The 20,967-nt window shown below is 37.2% G+C and overlaps 1 protein-coding gene across 8 annotated transcripts in view; it reads left to right on the forward strand.

The window, feature by feature from the left end:
• The window catches only part of HYCC1 (hyccin PI4KA lipid kinase complex subunit 1), a 50,462-nt gene extending 29,768 nt beyond the window's left edge, over nt 1-20,694 (forward strand). For 6 of the 8 annotated variants that reach the window (XM_052800166.1, XM_052800200.1, XM_052800210.1 and 3 more), the window contains 7 exons: nt 1,302-1,382; nt 1,814-1,929; nt 2,270-2,365; nt 5,641-5,757; nt 6,504-6,591; nt 7,103-7,262; nt 16,144-20,694. In XM_052800166.1, coding sequence (XP_052656126.1) covers nt 1,302-1,382; nt 1,814-1,929; nt 2,270-2,365; nt 5,641-5,757; nt 6,504-6,591; nt 7,103-7,262; nt 16,144-16,700 — 1,215 coding nt within the window. In that variant the 3' untranslated portion in view covers nt 16,701-20,694. Of the gene's footprint in view, nt 1-1,301; nt 1,383-1,813; nt 1,930-2,269; nt 2,366-5,640; nt 5,758-6,503; nt 6,592-7,102; nt 7,263-14,991; nt 15,287-16,143 lie in introns of all 8 variants that reach the window. The other 2 variants (XM_052800228.1, XM_052800221.1) reach the window with 2 other exon arrangements.
• Nucleotides 20,695-20,967: the final 273 nt, after the last annotated feature.

Here is a 20,967-nt window from a genome sequence, read left to right on the forward strand (position 1 = left end):
AGATCATGAACTGGTTTGTTCTACCTTCAGCTTGGAGACTTATAGTGGTACTGCATGCAGTTGATATTTTTGGCTTTCCTGGCTGTATGTATCAGTTTTTTTCTAATGTGCTTCCGATCTTGAAATGCACTCCTAAAACTTAATTACAAATCTGATTAGAATGAAGAGTCAAAATATTGATATTTCTAGATTTTAAAAGGTTGGATGTACCCAATTTCTCTTCCCTTCTCCTCCCATATATTGGGGAAACTGTTTTCCCTGTGGATGCAGCAGCAATACTGAAAATTTAAGGTATCAGTGGTGTATGTGGAGAGTGGAGGAGCTGTATAACTCTTCAGACAGAACAGCTCTGTATGACTTTTTGATACTTTTCAGTCTTCCTTTACTGCTTCATAGTCTACTTTAAGACATGAGTTTTAATAATTACTATGTGAAGTTAGTCCTTCAGCCTTCCAAGGCATGGGTGTTAAGAGACACCGAAGCTCCTCTCTAATCTCTACCTTTGGCTATATGAAATCTGCTGCTGAAATATAGCAGAAAAAAATAAAAAGTTCTTTTCTGTGTGGTGTTGATTATTAGTCAGGTCTGCTTTGGAACTTCTGAAGTTTTTTGTTTGAAGTACTTCAATGTTCTTCTGTGATTCGTAGGCACTTCTTTTTTTTTTTCCTTCCCCTTACCCATTAGTCTTCTACTAACTTACAGGAGTGAGAAGTCTGTCAACATACTGCTATGGTGGTATCTTGCAGGAAAGTAGCTTCTCCAAAGCTTTGCATCCATGCTTTTTTTAACTCTATAAGTATGGAATTATCAGACTTGGGCCTTTGCAAATACTATGATGTCTGCTACTATCAAATCATATGAGGCTGCAGTCATTCTAGAGCTATAATATTTCCAAAACAAATTACTTGTAGCATCATTACTTGATGGGTAAATAGTTTTCAGAACAGAATTATTGAGCATTAACCTTTACAATTAGCAAATAGTGTATAATTAAAGACAACACTGTTTAAACATACTGAGATTTCCAGTTAGTGTTTTTAAGGTGGACTATATATGTAAATGCATGTGCCCTTTGCAAAATCATTTGAATAGTTTTCAGAAACAAAGCAAATGCACTGCAATAGGAAGCAAATACAGAGATAATTTCTAGCTCGTAGCTCGGATTGTTATAGTATCCCTATCTGTCCCTATAATAATTTGTTGGCTTTCTTTAACCATTCACCCCCACCTAGCATTTAACATTTTTGAATGTCTAGTTTCTGTAGTACAGTGTAACCATTGGTATCTTCTATCTTTTTCAGGAGATAGTTGACAAAGAGGGACATAGCAAAGTGCTGAGTTTCACAATTCCATCTTTGTCCAAACCTTCAGTCTATCATGAAGTAAGTGACATCTACAATATAAAGTTGTTACTGATCGAGAAAGGCAGTACGCTTTGGAGACCTGTTTGTTAAGAATAAAAGTGAGAAGTAGCTTTAACGTGTTGCATGATGACATAGGAACATATTTCTTGGTCTTCTGAGTACTAACTGGTCTCTGAGGCCTCTTCAGGACTGAATAGTCATAACTCCATAATATCCATGCACCAACTATGTCTAGTTTTTTGTTTTTTTTTTTTATTCCTTGTTCTGAAGCCATGTACCTTATCTGGCGTAAAATAACTTCCCAAGTCTAAGATGGCTAAGCAGTCAGATAACCTTAAATCTGTTGAAAATTTATGTACAAATATGGTGATGCTGATTGTTGTCTATTTTCACTTGCGTTGTAGTAAGACTTCAGGCAGACGTGTTTTGAATGACCCTTTTTCCTTTAGCCTTCCAGCATTGGCTCCATGGCTCTCACTGAAGGAGCTTTATCGCAGCATGGTTTGTCCAGGGTTGTATACAGTGGACCTCATCCTCAGAGGGAGATGTTAACAGCACAGAACAGGTGAAATTGTGTAATAGGATTTTGCTTGAGAATCACTAATGAATCTTAACTTCTTATAATTTGTAATATAGTTATAGACTGAAGGTAGATAGGTGTATGCTGTGTTTTGTGGTGGGTTTTTTTGTTTTTAAACACAAGTAAATGTAGATGCAGAAAGATTAGCAGTGTATATTACTACATGAAGAGGAAAAGCTTACAGAACCAAACTACTCAATTGTCAATTTTATTGAAACGAAATACCAGATCTGTTCAAATAACTCTTGCGAATTTCTGTGTAAACTTGTTTTCTTTTCAAAAATAAAATTGGTAATGTAATTCTAATGTTTCTTGTAAATCCCAGGTTTGAAGTGCTGACTTTCCTTCTGCTTTGTTACAATGCTGCCTTAAGCTACATGCCTGCAGTTTCTCTTCAGTCGTTGTGTCAAATTTGTTCAAGGTAATTTCTGTAGGTTGACTACACTTAAAATGGCATTTTCAACTTGAAATACAATCGTGGTTTTTTTTTTTATTTTAAATTTCAAACAAAAATTTCAGGTTCCAAAAGCTGCTTGTAAACTTGACTTGTTTTTTCATAAGAGTTTACAGCTGCATTATTTGCTTTTAAAGTATCTCTTGCATAACTTTGGGTTGATATCTCAAAATGGGGAAGCAATGACCTGGCTCATATGCAGTACTGTTAAGTGGAGAAGTCCTATCAAGGGAACTGTTTGTTTTTAATCAAAGTAGTTGTAGGTGTGTTAACCAAATGAAATCAGGAACGTCTTCTAAAATCTTGGTACATTTTGCATTGCAAGCTTACTAAATATATTTGGATGCTGTGCAAGTTGAAACTTCTTGAAATCATAGTAGATCTTGAAACTAGAAATACATCCATTCTAACAGATACTTTGGCTATTTCCAAAATCTGCTGTTACTTCAAAAAACAAAACATGCCCGCCCCCCACAACCCACCTCAGCTTTAATTACAGTGTCTATTTTTGATCCATTTCTTTTTCAAAGGGGAGGAACTGGTAGTAAACATGTCTATCTCTAGGTTTCTGAAAGTGGACTTTGGGTTAAGGAAAAAATTAGAATGCTCTCGTTAACTCAGGAAACCCAAGAGAGACCTAGAAGTCAACTACACCAACTTTTTACCAGTCAGAGTTTCCAGGTTCCTCACACAAACAAAACAAGGTAATGGATGCCTGTGAGATCCTTTCCTCCTTGGAGGAGGTGGGAGAGCATTGGAGCACTTGGCAATATTTACAAGAGTCTTTACAAGATCTTTGTTAGATATGCTGGTCTAAAATTTAAGGTGGAAAATATTTAAAAACTAAGGATTGTGGACAGGAAACTGATGTTGCTTATTCTGTTTGATTAGGTTTTGATTGAATTCGGGATAAATAATTTTTTAAAAGCCTCCAAAAAACCCCAAGCAAATTACCAGTAGATGCAAGCAAGTCTTTCTACTTCAAAATGTTGACTGTTTGGATACTGAATTATTTGATACTACACAATTTGACTTTTATCTTAGTTCTTCATTCCCTACTGGTTTTGGCATCCATATTTCTCTGCTTACTGAAAATCTCACCCTGACAGCATTTTAGGGATTCAAGGGAATATGTGTCAGACCAGAATTATGGCTAAATACTGATGCTCAGAGCAGCAGTTGACCAACTCTATAAAGTGTCAGCATAAGCCTGGGGTTTATGGAATTACCTTCAATACCAGATGAGTGCATAGAGGGTAGGTATTCTATACCCATAGGTATCTTAACCTCATGAAGTTTGACAAGGCCAAGTGCAAGGCCCTGCACCTGTGTTGGGGCAATCCCCAATATCAGTACAGCCTGAGGGATGAATGGATTGAGAGCAGCACTGTGGAGAAGAGACTGGGGATACGGTGCAATATGCACTTGTAGCCCAGAAAGCCAATCGTATCTTAGACTGCATAAAAAGAAGTGTAGCCAGCAGGTCGAGGGAGGTCATTCTTCCCTTCTCCTCAGCTCTTGTGAGACCCCACCTGGAGTACTGCATTCAGCTCTGGGGTCCCCAGTAAAAGAAAGACATGGACCTGTTTTGTGGACCTTTGGGTCCAGAGGAGGGCCACAAAAATGTTCAGAGGGTTGGAACACCTCTCCTATGAAGAAAGGCTGAGGGTTGGGGTTGTTCAGCCTGGAGAACAGAAGACTTCAGGAAGACCTTATTGCAGCCCTTCAATATATATAAGGGAGGCTTATAAGAAAGATGAGAGGGGCTTTTTACCAGGACCTGTAGTGACAGGACAAGGGACAACAGTTTTAAATTGAACGAGGGTCAATTTAGATTGGACATAAGGAAGAAATTTTTTACGATGAGAGTGGTGAGGCACTGGACCAGGTTGCCCAGAGAGGTTGTGGATGCCCCATCACTGGAAGTGTTCAAGGTCAGGTTGGACACAGGGCTTTGAACAACCTGGTCTAGTAGAAGATGTCCTGGCCCGTGGTGGGGGTTGGTGTGTGGAAATTGATGATCTTTAAAGGTACCTGCTGACCCAAACCATTCTTTGATTTTTCCTTTATAAACATCTCATGATGTTTTCGTTTCCTTGCATGTTCTCACTAGTGTGGCTTCCTGTCTTTCCTAATGAAGTGTTTAAAATCTTTTTTGTTGTTGTTTTTATTTGGAGATACTGTGATATCAGCATGAAGAGTCAAATTTAGATCACACTAGGTACAAAGTACATACTAGGAGGGTTGCTGAGCCATAGAGATCTTGGGGGCGCTGTCTGCTTTTTGTGGGGGTGGTGTTTTTTTGTGGGATGTTTTTGTTTGGGGTGTTTTTTGGTTTTTTAAGTAGCCAAAGCAGAAGATGAGCTGCAGGATAGAGGAGGAGAGGAAAAAAGTGCAGTAGGTTAGTGGCAAAGTTAGCAGTAATAAAAAAAGGCTCCTGAAATCTCTATTACAGATGTAATTTGAAAGGTACTACAATACAATCTTAATTCAATATTTTTTTTCTGGAAAAAATGTATTTAAGAGGAGTTTTACAAGCTCTCTGGTATTGAAGCTGAAGAACTGAAGCTTTCTGAGACTAAACCTTCTAGTCTATGGTTTGGAGAAGGAAATACTTTGATTAATGTCATTAAAGGTCATTCCAGAAGTCCAGTAATAGCCAATGAACTAAATATCTAACTACCCATTTATCTTTGATTTCCAAAATATTTTGACTACAGAGCCTGATGTGGAATTTAGTTCAGAACTAAATTCTAAAGCTGACTTTTACTGGATTTTAGAATAATTTTACGAATGTGACGCTTCTGGTTTCTTTGCTTGAAAACTTGTATACAGCTTCCATATTATATGCAATGACGCTTATGTTTCTGTCTGTAATATTAATAGTTGCTATGCTGCTTTATTTCCTTAAATACCATTAACTTATTTTTTTTGTCCGTTCTGCAGCAAATGTGTGGATTTAGAATGGCTTTTACTGGCGGTCTTCTTCCATGTTCCACTATAGTATAAATGTAACAGGAGTGTCTAGGACGTCTCTTGTTTTGAAGCATTTGAACACTGCCGGTAGAGGGCATACCCTTCTTTCATAACAAGAAATAGTCTGCTTCAGCACAGGGTTGTTGATGGATGCCTTCCTGTGGGTCTATTGTAATTAAAATGCATACTAAACACCTTGCTGTGTAGTGTTCTTTACAAAGGTGGTTCTACATTATTTGCTAACGACAAATGCATGATTTCTTTAGAATTTGTGTCTGTGGATATCCTCGCCAACAAGTGAGAAAGTACAAGGGAGTCAACAGTAGGATTCCAGTTTCATCTGAATTCATGGTGCAAATGCTAACAGGGATTTATTATGCCTTGTAAGTTGTTTGGGGTTTTTTTATATGCTTACGAAATAAAGAAATGTCAGCTTACTTTCTACACTCATTTAGGCATGCTACCTTTGAAATGTTTTATTTTCTAGTGGACAGATGCTGTGTCTAGCAATAAGGTCCTCAGGAAGAGAACATAGCTCTCCAACTAGTTGGCTGAAGTTACCTATCTCATATTGGGGAAAGAGGGATAGAACAGCACTTAATAGGTATAACTGCTGATGTGAAAATATCTCTTAAAAAAACCTTTTCCAACTGTTCTCTGCTGTCCACATTTTTGCATGCTTAGTTTTGACATCAGTCTAGTTAAGGAAAAAAGGTCTTATTTTTTCTCTGAAATGCTGATGTCATCTACCCTTTGACAGTCATGTTAATGTGTGAAGCTCTTATTAACTGAAATAATTACAGACTAGTAACACAGGAATACTAAAAAGGTGGAGTAATATTAAAATAATCCTGTTTGAATTTCAGAATATTTCATGACTAGCTGATCAATAACTAATTATGTCATTTTTAAACTGCTCAGGGTGGCCAATGAAAATAAAACTTTGTCTCCGTAGGCGCTACTTCAGAACAAGTTCTCTAAATAGCAGGCTTACTGCTGATGAACACAAGTAGATCAACTCCTCTAAATTGAGCTCTTAAGGAACACTAAATCTGTGAAGGTTATGTGACCAAGAAGGTTCATCTGTTGATATAGATGTTTATTATTATGTATGTATTTACCTTTGTAGTTATAATGGAGAATGGGACCTGGCTCGTAAAGCTATGGATGACATTTTGTATAGAGCACAGCTGGAACTGTATCCAGAACCTCTGCTGGTAGGTATTGTATTTCAACATTTTTTGAATAGAATTTTTAGTCTAGGAAGTCCTTCTTGTGAACACGCATGATGCAACATCACACCAGGAACCTAAATCCCACAAGGTCTATGTGGCTGTGCTCATGTGAATAGTTACATCTGTAAGTATGCACACACACCCACAAGTATTTTCAATGTACTTAGTTACTTTGTCATCTTCCCTAGTGAACAAGCTATTTTCAGTAGAACACTTCTAAGTCTTGAAAGCTTAGATGATAGTGCAGAAGCACTCTGAAGTAATAGCCACATCTTTAAACTGGAAACTTTGTTTTAAAAAGTGGCAAGTATTGGTTCCCAGAGGTATTGCAACCAGCATTCTTTTATAACCTGTGCAAAAAGTTAGTGTTTTTTTGACCTTAAACTGGAATTGTACACAGTATTCTTCTTGGAGTAATAAGAATCCCCTGACAGAATTCTTCTAAAATTTGGATCTTCACGTTAAGAAATTAACTGCTTCTTTTGTGTTCTAGGTTGCTAATGCAATAAAAGCTTCACTGCCTCAGGGTGCCATGAAATCTAGTAAAGAAGGTACAAGATGCATTCAGGTTGAAATTACACCTACTTCATCCAGGATATCAAGAAATGCTGTGACTAGCATGTCTATCCGAGGGCATAGATGGAAAAGGCATGGTAAGAAACACATTTTGCAGTGAATTCTCAACTTCCTACAGATGTTTAAAATAATATTGAGAATTTTATTATTGCACATCTTCATTGCTAGTAAGCAAGCAGCAGTTTGGAGTTTTTTATTTTCTTGACTGGTGAACAGGAATCTTAATGCAGTTCAGATGAAGTGTATTCTTTATTTCCTTAATCGTGTGTTTAAAAAAAAACCAACCCAAAAAACCAAAACCCACCAAACCCACACAAAACCCCTTTTTGTTAAAGGGAGCTGTACAAAATTATTGATTCTTTAAAGAAGCTGATGTTCTGGTTTTCTTCTGAAAAGTAGTCTATAGTAACCTGAAGCAAAGCAAATATTTAACAGCTTTACCACAGAACCTCATCTGTCTTAAATTATTTAAATAAAAATAGTATTTAAGGGTAGAGGGATGAATCATTATGTTTGGGTCTTGTGGTTTAACCCCAGCCGGCAACTAAGCACCACACAGCCACTCGCTCACTCCCCCCACAGCGGGATGGGGGAGAGAATCAGAAGGGTAAAAGTGGGAAAATTCATGGGTTGAGGTACAGACAATTAATTAGATAAAGCAAAAGCTGTGCACACAAGGAAAGCAAAACAAGGAATTCATTCACCACTTCCCATCGGCAGGCAGGTGTTCAGCCATCTCCAGGAAAGCAGGGCTCCATCACACGTAATGGTTACTTGGGGAGACAAACACCATCACTCCAAACATCCCCCCCCTCCTTTTTTTCCCCAGCTTTGTGCTGAGCATGCCGCCATATGGTCTGGGATATCCCTTTGGTCAGTTGGGGTCAGCTGTCCCAGCTGTGCCCCCTCCCAACTTCTTGTGCCCCCCCAGCCTCCTCGCTGGTGGGGTGGGGTGAGAAGCAGAAAAGGCCTTGGCTTTGTGGAAGCACTGCTTAGCAGTAACTAAAACATCCCTGTGTTATCAACGCTGTTTCCAGCACAAATCCAAAACATAGCCCCATACTAGCTACTATGAAGAAAATTAACTCCCAGCCAAAACCAGCACATTTGGGCAAACTAATATAAGGTCTTCCACGAAGTAGAATGCAGGTCTGGGCTGAGAAGTATAAAAAATGGTGCTGAATGTACTGCAAAAGGAGAAACATTAGATTCCACTTCTACCATCTTCGGATGAGGGAAGAGCCACTGGACCAGCAGTCGAAATGGGCAACAGCTGCTTCTGCTGGGCTTGTAATTCTGACGACAGGCTAAGTGAGTGAGTGTAGATAAGAATGCTCTTTGAATAGGTTCAATAAAGATTCTGAACTAGTATCATTAAAATTTCTGTATTTTGTGCACTGTATGAGCTTTTGTAGTATATGGACAGTTCGGTTAGAAAAGTATTGCCAAGTTACTTGTCATTACTTGACTGAGAGGTAATTCATGTAAGTATTGAAGAAATTACTTACAAATATGCTGGTAGAAGATGACTTTAAAATAATGATAGAGTTTTCTGAGCAGTACTGGTACACATTGGTGGTAGTAGTACCAATAGTAAGCTGCCAGAGGGGGTGAGGGGCAAGGAAAGGTAAAATAACCAAACTTCTTTTCAATTGATTAAAAACTGCTTAAAACTGTTGGACAGAGCTAAGGAGCAAAACATTAGTGTCTTTAACTTGAGTGAGGTCCAACAGCAAGTCATTACTGAAATCCCAAGACTCCCAAGGACCATTTTAGTCTTTATTATTTATTTTCCTTTCTTCAGGCTTACAGTTGTTGACCAGGGATTATTGACCAGGTGCAAGAAAACTGTATGATAGCTCAGCTTTTAAATGGACAAATGCCCTCTGAAGCTTGGCAATTTTGTCAGCTATTATTTTTGAGTGGTTCTGATGCTTGTTCAAATGAGGTGGTGAAGGGGAACATGGATTAAGGGTACTGAGTGCTAGTTCATTCAGAGGAATTAAAAGTGTATTAAAATAAACATTGCCTTTGTCTTTTCATTTACAGAAAAAACAAAATAAAAATGTTAGAGAATCAGTATTGGAACCATCCTTCCAAGAATGCAAATTTTTCAGCAAATACAGTAATCTAGAAGTTTTTACAATTATTGCCTTCTTGCAGGGGGTAATGCTTGATGAAGTTCAAGGAAAAATGTGTGGGACAAGTGTGCCCTGCAGCAGATAACAGTAAGGTGAAAGGGAAATGAGAATAATAGTAGGACTCATAGAAATGGGGTGCAATGCTGTGTTTTATGGGAGTCTCATAAAACAGGACAATTTGAGAGAAATGGTGATAATCTAGGCAGTATGACCCAAGTGAGGAATAGTCAGCGTTTAGGAATGAGGATTGAAAGATTAAGGACTTTTTAAAAAAAAAAAAAAAAAAAAAAAAAAAAAGCTCGTCAACATTTTGTTTGGGTTATTGGGAAAACTTTGGATTTGCCTCAATGGTACAGCATTTAATGAATAATAAGAAAATTACCTGGTGGAGGGTGGGGGTGAAGGGGAACTTGTATAGCAGGTTGCGGGAGTAGTTGTAAACTTTAGGCTAGTTTAAAGGCCAAAACTGAGTCTATGGTATCTTTGACTAACTGTCCGGTTGCTTTGTTTTAAATGGTAAATGTTCCATGCATATACCACTTCAGCTAATCTCCTCAAAATTTTCATTATAAAGTACTCACAAAATTGTTGTTTGTGACTTGAAAAGCCTTTTCAAAAGTCAGAGTGGATGGTCTCCTGATTTCAAAATTCCTAATAACATAATTCAGTGCCCCACAATGCCTGATGTAAGAAAGATAGAGAATGGGTCTTCACAGTCAGCATGCAGAAAGAGTAACAAGGCTTGTGCTTACAGATGCTTGTTTAATTAAAATAAATACTGGAATTGGTAGAAATCTGATGACAAACCGTGTACCTCCTGACCATTATCCTCTCTCCCATGGTGTAATGGGAAAAAATGTATTTGGGGGTTTTATTTTTGTTCTTCAGTATAATAAAAATGAGTTGTAAAAATGGATTTAGGAGGCTAGAGGAGACAGCTGAGAGGTAGTTTGATCTTGTACATTACGTGGACCAGAAGACCTGATGAAGCAAAGTATCTCTTGGGGAAGCAAGGGCAGCAACTTTCAATCACTAGCTATTTGTGTAAAACAAATAAAATAATGTCAGCTGCAAATGTGATTGGCTGTAAAGCACGGGCTTTATTTTTTTATATTTTAAAAGTTATGAAAGTTTTCAGACGTTAGATCTTGCTAGCCTTTGCTAGAACTCTAGATTGAAGTCAGTTTTGAAAAAAGGTCGACTTAACTTTTAATCTTGTTGTGATACTCAACCCTTTAACTTGTTCATTAGAGCTGTTACTTAGGACTATTTTTAAAATCGAATAAGTATTGTGAATTTGGACTTCCAAGGTAGGTACTTTAGAGGTACTAAAAGTGAAGGTCACTTGCAAAATGGATTCACCTAATCACAAATGGATAGTATTTATAGTCAGTTGATACTAGCCACCTCTTAGCAACCAATTATTTAGTGCTATTGAATTGGATTGCCTATCAATCATAAAGCTTAAAAAAGAGGAGCGTTAGCTCCTTTATCTAGCATTAGTTTTTTGTAGTGTTCATGTTTTAAAAACAAGCCTTGAATGGCATCTCCATTTCTGTTCACAAATAGAGGAGAACCAGAAGAATCATACAGTGTGTGAGGGACATAAACACCTAAATGGATAGTTATTTATGGAAGCTAGGAAAAAAAACAAAGCAAGTACTAGCAACACTTTCCTTACTAATGTAAAACCTGCCAAACTGCCCTATAGAAGCGTTGCTTGGGAAAAACTCCTGTGTGTAGAGGTAATGCATGTGAGAGAAATACTCTGATGTAACAGACTGAGTAAGAAGAGCTAAGCAGATGTTGATAATGTACATAACACAAAACCAAAGACGTCAACTAGAGAAGAAGGGCAAGATGTTAATTTTTTTCCCCATTGCAGAAATTGACTTTCATGTAGTATACAAGGTTTAGAAACATTAGTCTTTGAATCTCTGTGGAGAGAATTTTCTTACTTTTTTTGAAACAGTATTAATTCCTGAAATAGTTATAAATTTTAGGAATCTGGAATGAATGTTAATTTGGGGATATAAGCTTGATGCTTTTGTGAATAATTAAAAATGCTAGCATTGTTGTGCAGGAAATGCAGCTTGAGCTTGTGGGGGTTAAAATTTAATTACAATCCAAATGGACAAGTTGCCTGTGCAATCTGAAGTAAATGACGTAGGCAACTGTAATGATAAAGTAGATTATGATTGAAATATCTTTTAAATTAATTCTTAGCAGCTAGTAATCATGAAATGTATTTATCAAGGTTGGTTGTATCACTTGAAGCATTCAGAAATGTGACTCCAAATGCATTTTCAGTCAACTGCTATGGGAATATTTATATTAACTTTCAAACTAACATAATTATTCAGTTTTGTCTACACTATTTAGCAGTGTTTTTCATTTTCTCTTTTGCTAGATTGCCTTGTGCACTAGCTATTAATACCTCTTTCTCAAAGATAGACCCCCACAGTCATCCAACTTGAAGCAGTATTATTTTCAAAACCAAGCACTATGAAGCCGAAGGTTTGTTTTAGGTGTTCTTAAAAGTTTTGAAATAAGGAGGGGATGCTACTGTGAAGGACATGGATTGTGTAGTCTTATCCCTGCCACAAGACTGTAGATGCTATGGTAGACAGTGTTAATAGGAGTTGAGATACCCAGTATCCCATTTTTTCATTAATTTCCTCCTGTAGCTCAGTGTTAAACTCAGAGAAAGGTATATTCCCTTTCATTAGAAGTAGTTAATAGCATTTAACTAAAAGATTAGACAATTATGCTGAGTAAAACTCTTAGGTTAAAAACTCTTAAGTTATTTGGTTTTTTTCCCCAGTTCATTGTGGTAATGGTTACACAGCTGTCGGAATGCATCAGTGATGGGTAAAGTGCTGATAACACAGTAGGATATTACATTTAGAAATGCACACCACCAAACAACAATAACTAAGTAGCGCTGTTATACAAAAGCTCTAACAAAAGAATTATTCCTCTGTTCCTCTGATTTCTGCTGTGCACTCAGTCTCCTTTCTTTGGAGCTGGATGCTGTTAATTAGTGCTTTTCTGCCCTTGGTGGGGAAGGGACTGGCAGTAAGCTCTGTTCTGCCCTCTGCTCTCTCTGGTGTCCTGGCTCTAAATGAAGTTTCTAGCAGAATCAACTTGTGCATATGGAAACCAGTGGATCAGTTCTGCTGAAATAAGGCGCCTGTAGCTGCACTGATGGGGTAGCAGGAAGGAGTTTGAAGATTGCCATAGGAAAGTCACAGGTACCTCACTCCAGTAAAATTAGACCAATGAGGCCAATCAGACCGTTGATGATCTCTCCTCACTAACCTTTCTGCTCCTATGTTTTTAGACAAAAGGCTATATTTGATGGTGGTGGTATTATCATTATTGTAATTGTTATTATTATTTATTTATTATTATTACTATTGCAGCTCATGATGCTCAGTTGTTACCTTTGTTACTGATGATAGAAGACTTCTGCAGGAAGTGCTGTTAGGAGTTATACTTGGAAACAGTTTTAGCTTGAGTTTCCTGCCAAATATCAGGAAGTTAGTGGCTAATAGCAGCAATTATCAGTGCTGTTTCCTTTGGATAGTACAACTTGTTAAACAGATACTTTCATTAGTAGTTGACTAGTTAGAAAGAATCATGATATTTAGCATTTGCAGGTAAAATCAGGGATAGCTCTTACACCAGGAGACAATGATGTCCATCCCTGCCAGAATAACCTTCTAGCTCTGAGACTTACTTCATTGTTGTGATAAGTGCAGACAGCACAAATGCTAGTGAAAAGCCCAGTGCTGTAGCCCTCTTGACCTAAAGTACACCGTGCCTGCACAAGAGTCCTCAGTGTGGGGACAGGGGGAAGAGAGAATCCCCTCCAGCTAAAAAACATGAGAGCTGCTGCTGTGAAAAACCATCTCCTCATAAATTCCTCTGGTTTTGGACTTCATACTGTCAGTTCAATGTCTGGACTGCCAAATTCTGTTACGTGCAGTAGCAAACTGGCAGTAAAGTCTGGGCGGCCCTTACTTAATCCTCAGGTCTGAAAGAGCTGTGTTACGAATAAAACAGGGATTCAGTTGAGCTTTATTCTGAGCTGTGCTTTTAGTGCATTTGTAGTCTTGTCAAGTTTGTGGCCATAGTATTTGTATATAGCATATGTATATAACACAAATAGAATATATAACTATATAGCACATAGTGTAGTTTTTGCTTCTCTTCACTTGTATTTCCCTGGTATACATCTTCATGGAGGATGTGCTGTGACTATCTGTAACTGACAGCTGCTCTTTTTCTCTTCTCCAGGTCATCTAAATGCAGTTTTGTGGTTGTAGAGCTAGTGCTGACAAAGCAATTCTGAATACTTTTAAAAGGCCTTCAGATACTGAGAATACTTCAAACACTGTGGAGCTGACAGGTCACTAGGATTGTAACTTGTTACTTGCATATGCTTGGAATTTCCATACAGTTTCAACTCCCATTTTTATTTTCACTTTTTTCCTCTCAAGAGTTCATCCTTCTCAAACCTATCTTCATCTAATGCAGACAGGCATCTGAGACGGGATTTGTTTTACCAGGAACTTGTAGGAACTATTGCATTCTTATAATTAAATATCATTATTAAATCTCTTGTGCTTACACATAACCATCATTCTCACATTTTGGGTAGCAGTTGAGTTTCCTGTTTGCTTGGGGATTTTTGGCTATGTCTGCAGGAATCTTTGACTGCCTTGAATAATTTTTTGGCCAGGCTGAGCACCTGTATATCTGCTGTTGATGACTTATCCAGATGAAAAGTAATCTTGGAACTAAGCTGCATTGGGTTTTGCCTTAATTTCTTTTTTTTTTTTTTTCCCCCCAGTGGTGCAGAAAGTTGTAGTGCTTTCCCTCCCCGCAGCTTAATCCCTGTTTTCTCAACTGTACTTAGTAACTGACTTTGTGTGACACAAGTTTATTGCAAACTAATTTAGTTGTAAGCCCATGTAAGAAGCTTAAAAAGGCTGAGTAGATCAACATTTATGTTATTTTATTAGTAGGTGGCAAAAAGTGCAGTAAAAGTCCATAGATTTTTATCTGAATAAGTTGATTTTAGTAACTGGAGAATTTTCCTACTTGTAAATATCTTTCTGGTTGAAAATCGTTTTTTGAAATGAAGAAACAAAATGGAAGTCAAAGGGTGCTTGTGTTGGCTTAGTTGTTTCACTGTTAGTTGACCACTGTGCAGCATCATGATATTGTATGTGTACAATTTCCAGTCTTCATGATAACACATGAAGTTGATATGCCATTTCATTGTAAAAATAAGTTTAATTTTAGCATGGTGATACAGAGAATATAGTCATAAAAGTGAATTATGGAGAGTTCTTTGATTTCTGATAATCTCTGAATGTTTGTTTCGTGATCCTCAGAAATTTCAATTTTGAAAGATCAAGCATGGGGCTTTCCAGTATGTGGATGCAGGCCAGTAATTGGAAGGTTGAAGCCTGCAATTTAGAAATAAAGCAAAATTCCATACTCACTAATTTTGCTAATTAACAAGAGGTTAATATGTGAACATCTGCTTTAATTTATAATGCTTTAGTCATCTGTATCTATTGGCTTTTGTTTCATGTTTTGTTTCAGACATCTTTTGTTGTTTTTTTTTTTTCTTATCCATCTTTAATTCTAGAACAACCAGAGAATGGTAATGATGCTACTGAATTGGGCAACTTTATCATACCTGAGATTAGTGTCACAAGTGTGGCTGGAGAGAGGACCGGGAATGGGGAAAAGAGCAGAGCACTAGCAGAGAATGATGTTCAGCATTTACAGGGAGTACAGGAAACAGCTACAGATCCTAGAACTGACAGCAAAGGCATGCCAGAAATCAGGAGGCAAAAATCTGTAAGAAAAATGATGGAGGATGGAATAAACTCATCTGGCAGAGTGCAGTTTTAGCAGAGCACTTGTAGCTGCACTCTAAGGTACCACTGTTGATTGAAAGGGTCACTGCTGCATGTTTGGAGAATTAAAGTATGCAGTTAATATATTTGCATGTGTAATAACACAAATGCATGTATTGCACACAGCTTCGTCTGTGCCACAGACAATGATGACATACTTATAAGTAGATTTATTTAATCTGCAGAAAATACACTGTGAGACTCAACATACCTTTGAGTTTATTAAGCATATTTATTGGGTTTACAAAATCTGGTGATCAATGGTATGAAGAATCCATCAAAATGGATGTGAAAGGTATCTCGCTGTGTACCTCAGATTTTCCAAATTCCACCTTTCACAGTATACTGGAGATCTCATGTGCTTGAGTTTCCTACTCGTACCACCAGACCTATGATGCAGAAGGTGACCTTTCAGTCCTAAGGCATTCTTGGGTTGCTAAACGTGCAGGTGCCATATTGGGTGTCCTGGGGCATTGATCACATACCTTTATAATTAATGAGCTTTGCAAAATCATATATTGGAGCACTTGCTCAAAATAAGATTTACGCTTTTTTGTTCTGTGTGGTACCTTCTAATCTGTAAATTTCTAATCTGCATGAATTAACAAGACTGCATTTTTTTTTTTTCCCAAAAATTACTGCAAAATGAGATTGTGGGCATGCTTTTTTGATCTAGTTAATGCAGCATTATTTGCTGTAACTTTGTATCCTAATGACCCTTAATTCCAAAATGTAATGGAATAGGTAAGTGTTTTGTCTTCTGTTCTCTGTTCCGTTGCTGTATGGCTTCATGCTTGTAAATATCAAAATCTAGCAATACATAAAATCAATGTGAGAAAGGAAATTGCTAATTCTTTATTTCTTTTTCTACCATGCAGGTAATACTGATTTAGCAATTCAAGAAGAACTGATAGAAGTATCTGAAACTGATGAAGGTTTTTACTCTAGGGCTACCTCTAGTACAAGTCAGTCTGCCCTATCTAGCAGCAGCAACACGAGCAGTAAGAACCTTTTAGGGAAGAGCCAACGAAGGTCTGGAGGAAACAAAGCTGGAGGAAAAGAAAAAGAAGGAGAAACCTGCAGAGAACACTTGTCACGAAAACAAACTCAGAGAGCCATGAGTGAGAATCTAGAGCTTGTCTCTCTGAAGAGACTAACACTGACAACTAGCCAGTCCCTGCCTAAGCCAGGTAGCCATGGTCTGGCCAGAACGACCACTACTGTGTTTAGTAAATCCTTTGAACAGGTCAGTGGTGTCACAGTTCCAAATAATCGTGGAGGTATATCTGGTACAGAGGCAAACAGGTTTTCAGCTTGCAGTCTTCAGGAAGAAAAACTGATATATGGAACAGAAAGAACAGATCTTCCAATTTTAAGCAAACAACCTAATCAGCAGCGACCTCCTAGTATTAGCATAACTTTGTCAACAGATTGATATTAAATTGGCAAGTATGAAAAATAGAATATTGAGGGTTTATGCTGATATTGGTACATTGGTACATTAAGCTCCTTGATATGTTATACATTACTTTCGTAAACCTCAAGCCCATAAATTCTTATTTGGCTCACGTTTGACAGTAACAGTAAATAGACAACAGTTGTAATTATTTTGCATCAACTTCTAATAGCTTGGGAAGTTCCTCTTTGACTTGCTGTATTTATACACCTGATTGCTTACAGCTTCATGTGAAGTTTACAGCTTCACCAATTTAACAAGCATTGATAGGTTGTTTAGCCACTGACCAAGATGTGTGGCTTTTTACAAATGCACAGTACGGGAACAAGTAGAGCCTCTTTCCCAGACTCTACTTTTTGACTACCACTTGGCATAGGCAAAACTGCAAGTACTTGTTTTACTTTATAAGAGGAGTCTTGCAGTATGGACATGAAATCTTGGAACGGCTTTGTAAGAGCAAACATTCTTTTATGTTAGTCATGAGAAAGCTGTGCTTACATGTAAGGTTAAAACTAGAAGTATCAGTTCAGTGTTCGCTGTATGGCGGTTTTGTAATGTTAGTACACATTGGAATGTTCATACTTCTTTATGCCTATATGAGTCTGAATTACAGATGCATTTTGTTTTTTCTATATGTCTTTTGAAACTGGGCCAAAAGTCATACAGCAGCAGTACTTGTGGATGGGAGTTCTTGTCAGTTGCTGTAGTAGTCACTCTTTAGACTTACAAATTGTGTGACACTGTCTGTCTTTCAGATTCTTAAATATCAGGCACAAAACTACTCATTGAAAAGTCACTGTCATCAGTATTTTTATTATTTACGGGGAAGAGATGTGCTTCTGTAACAATGTTATGTAGGAAATAAGGTATGAGCCCTTTGCACTGACTCAAGCAAATCAGGAGTGTGAATGTGTTTAACATGAACTTCTTATCTTGAGAATACTACCAAAGGATGCATACTTTCAGTAACTTGCAAGCACAAAGGGAAATTGTAATGTAAATATAACTAGCACTGTAATTCCTAGTCTTCTATATCTATTATTTTTCTAGTGTGAAATTCTAAAACAGCAGCCTGTTCAAGGTTACCTAACCTTCAACCTTCAGTTAGTTTGGTGACCTTGTTTGATACCAACTTTTATAACATTAAGATTTTAATTAAAAATGGACATTAAAACTTCTTTTGCAGAAATTTGAAGAAGCAATAGCTGACAAAACCAATCCAGTAGCAGTGATTAGCTGATAAACAGGCAATATATTATTATGAGCAGAGAAATAGGATGAAGATCTAAGGCACGGTCATTCCCAACTGTCCAGGTCTCTGTACCTAGTGATCCCTTATTGTCAAGAACCTTGTAACAAAACAAACACTAAAATTCTGGTAGGCTTTCCTGTTTGCCTGGAGATAAGTTTAGCTATCCGTTTTTGACTTAAACTGAAGCACAAGTAACTTTTAAGCAGCTAATGTTATTCAGGTGTATAGCAATTAATAAGCTGGTTAATTAATGAAAAGAGATGGGGAGACATAGTTGATAGGGTCAAGTAAGTTGTATAATTCTACTTCTAAGACTGCAGACTAGATGTGTATGTTTCTTAATATTCACCAAAGTCTGTGGAATAGCTGCATCTGTCTATAGATATTTGTCTTCACCCGAGAGCCTGAGTTTAAACGAATGTGCCACACTTTCTCATTCTTCAGTTTGTTGTGTGACACTGTTCTATTCCAGTAATGAGTATTTCACCTTTTTACAGTGAAGTGTTTTCTTAATTGTACAGGAAAACTCACATTCCTAATGTATAAACTACAAGTTTGTCCTGTTTAGTGTTTAATACTTTGGCCAGTGAAATAAACTGGTTCTTTGAAGTTGTATGTTTTTGTAAATACTTTGTACAGCAGAAAATTTTGCCTTTTTTTACAGGTTTTTCTGCAGTACACATTAGACAGCACAGTTGTTTCAGATTGACTAATACATATGGCTGCTGGAGCATTCATAACCACAAGCAGTAGAAGGGTTTTAGGCAGCTGATAGCAGACACTGGCTAGCACTACAGATACTTGAATGTGTTTTCCTTTCCTTGAAGTTTGTTCTAGATGTTATGAAGAAATAGCCTGCAGAACTTAGAGCTGCCTCCTGATCTGCTCATGCAATGTAGCATTTAAGAATACTTTGGAAACACTTTACAGTAATTTAAATTGAAACATAAACTAGAATAGATAAATTAAATTGCAAGTGACAAATGTTTGTTGTGATGGTATTACTTGTGAGTTAGTGTTAAGGGACTAGAATTTTTAAGTAATTCTACTGGTTTTGGTTTGTTTCATTTAGTTCATGATTGTTTGTTATTTCCACGGTAGACACTCTTTGAAGCTGGATGTTGGTATAGAAGATGTTTATTATACTGGGAAGATTTAGTCACTTTAGCTATAAATAATTAGAATTTCAAAGGATCTAAAATTCCATAAAATATACATATGTAATGTAGCTACCAGTATTGTAAACATTGTAAGTCAGTGTTAAAGTTAAGTTAGTTTATCCTTTTATTTTATCCAGCTAATTATTCTAACTGTGCTCTGGCTTGAAGCCAAGACATAGGCTTATATTCGTACAGCTGAAATTACATAAAGCTTTATACCTTTTTGAGAAAATGATAGAAGGAAAGGGTTTTGGTACTAAAGGCTGCTGTTTCTATACATATGTGGCTTTATATAAATGCATATGTATTTGTCTCTGGAGCAACTTACACAATGAGCATGGTTTTTGTGAACTGACATCACACCTTGACACTGATTGAGTCTAAAGAATTTCTTTCCTCATGTGAGTAATAAAACTTTCAGTTGTTCTTCCTTTTCTTAAAAATGGGGGGAAAGAAAAAAAGGCAGGATAGGGGAGAGGGAGGGCAGAATTATTTGTTGTCCAAATATCCACGGTGCAGGAATGGGGGGCAGAGGGGGGGGGAAGTAGGGCAGGAAGCAGATATATTAATTCTTCCACAGTATTTCTAAAATTGTCAAGATCTTGGGTTTTGAGCATTATCTGATCACTTTAGGCTGATGAATGAAAAATGTATTTTGAAGAAATAGATGTCTTCTATTAGTGTAAGGAAAACCTATTAAGCCATCCCATACTGCAGTCTACCCAGGAGTGGGTAGTTCTGATGAATACACTCCAAACATCATACATGGCTGCACCATTCTGCAGGAAAAATGTTATGTAGGAGTGAAGCATCTCAAATTATAACAAGAGAAGTTGTTTTAATGCTGACGTTTGTAACTGACCTTACTGTTGTACATCAAAGGGCACTGTTTCCAGTGATGGCTTTGAGCAGCAACACTTTCAAAACTGTTGAAGCTGAGAATAATTATTTTTGTTGTAAGAATCTGTAACATTTGTGCAAAAAGCATATGGCCTCTAACCACTTGCTGTAGAGCTGCAATGACTTTTCTGAAGGGAGTGAAATGTCCTTGAATTGCCTTGAATACCTGACAGATTTGACAGGTAGAGAAATATATAGCTATTTTAGCTACACTTCTCTCTAAGGAGGTCTCTGATTTCTGTGAGGATTCTAGAAATTTCTAACTTAATTATTATGTCTGATATCTTTTGTCAATGTTTGAGGCTTACAGTGCTGTATATAGGTGTGTAATATATTACCTTTTGTATTTGTATAATTCTACTTCTAAGACTAGATGTGTACGTTTCTTAATATTCACCAGTCTGTGGAATAGCTGCATCTGTCTATAGATGTTTGTTTTCACCTGAGAGCCTGAGTTTAAATGAATGTGCCACGCTTTCTCATTCTTCAGTTTGTTGCGTGACACTGTTCTATTCCAGTGATGCAGTATTTTGCCTTTTTACAGTGAAGTGTTTTCTTAACTGTACGTGAAAACTTACATTCCTAATGTATAAACTACAAGTTTGTCTTGTTTAGCGTTTAATATTTTGGCCAGTAAAATAAACTGGTTTGTTTTTTTGAAGTTGTATGCTTTTGTAAATACTTTGTACGGCAGAAAATTCTGCCTCTTCTTCACAGGCTTTGCTGAAATACACATTAGACAGCAACATATTTGTTCGGTTTTCATTATATGCATCTAGAAGTCATAGTAAGGTTGACTGTATTACTTAAAATATGCTGAATACCCATTTTACAGAGCATAGGCTCTGCAAATGCAGCCCTGTCAGGTAAGACACCATGCATAAACCACTTGGCTGAAGAAACACTGACTGACAGGTGAAAGGTAGGTTCAAGC

This window comes from Harpia harpyja, chromosome 1 (genome assembly GCF_026419915.1).
Source record: "Harpia harpyja isolate bHarHar1 chromosome 1, bHarHar1 primary haplotype, whole genome shotgun sequence".
Classification (NCBI taxonomy): domain Eukaryota; kingdom Metazoa; phylum Chordata; class Aves; order Accipitriformes; family Accipitridae; genus Harpia; species Harpia harpyja.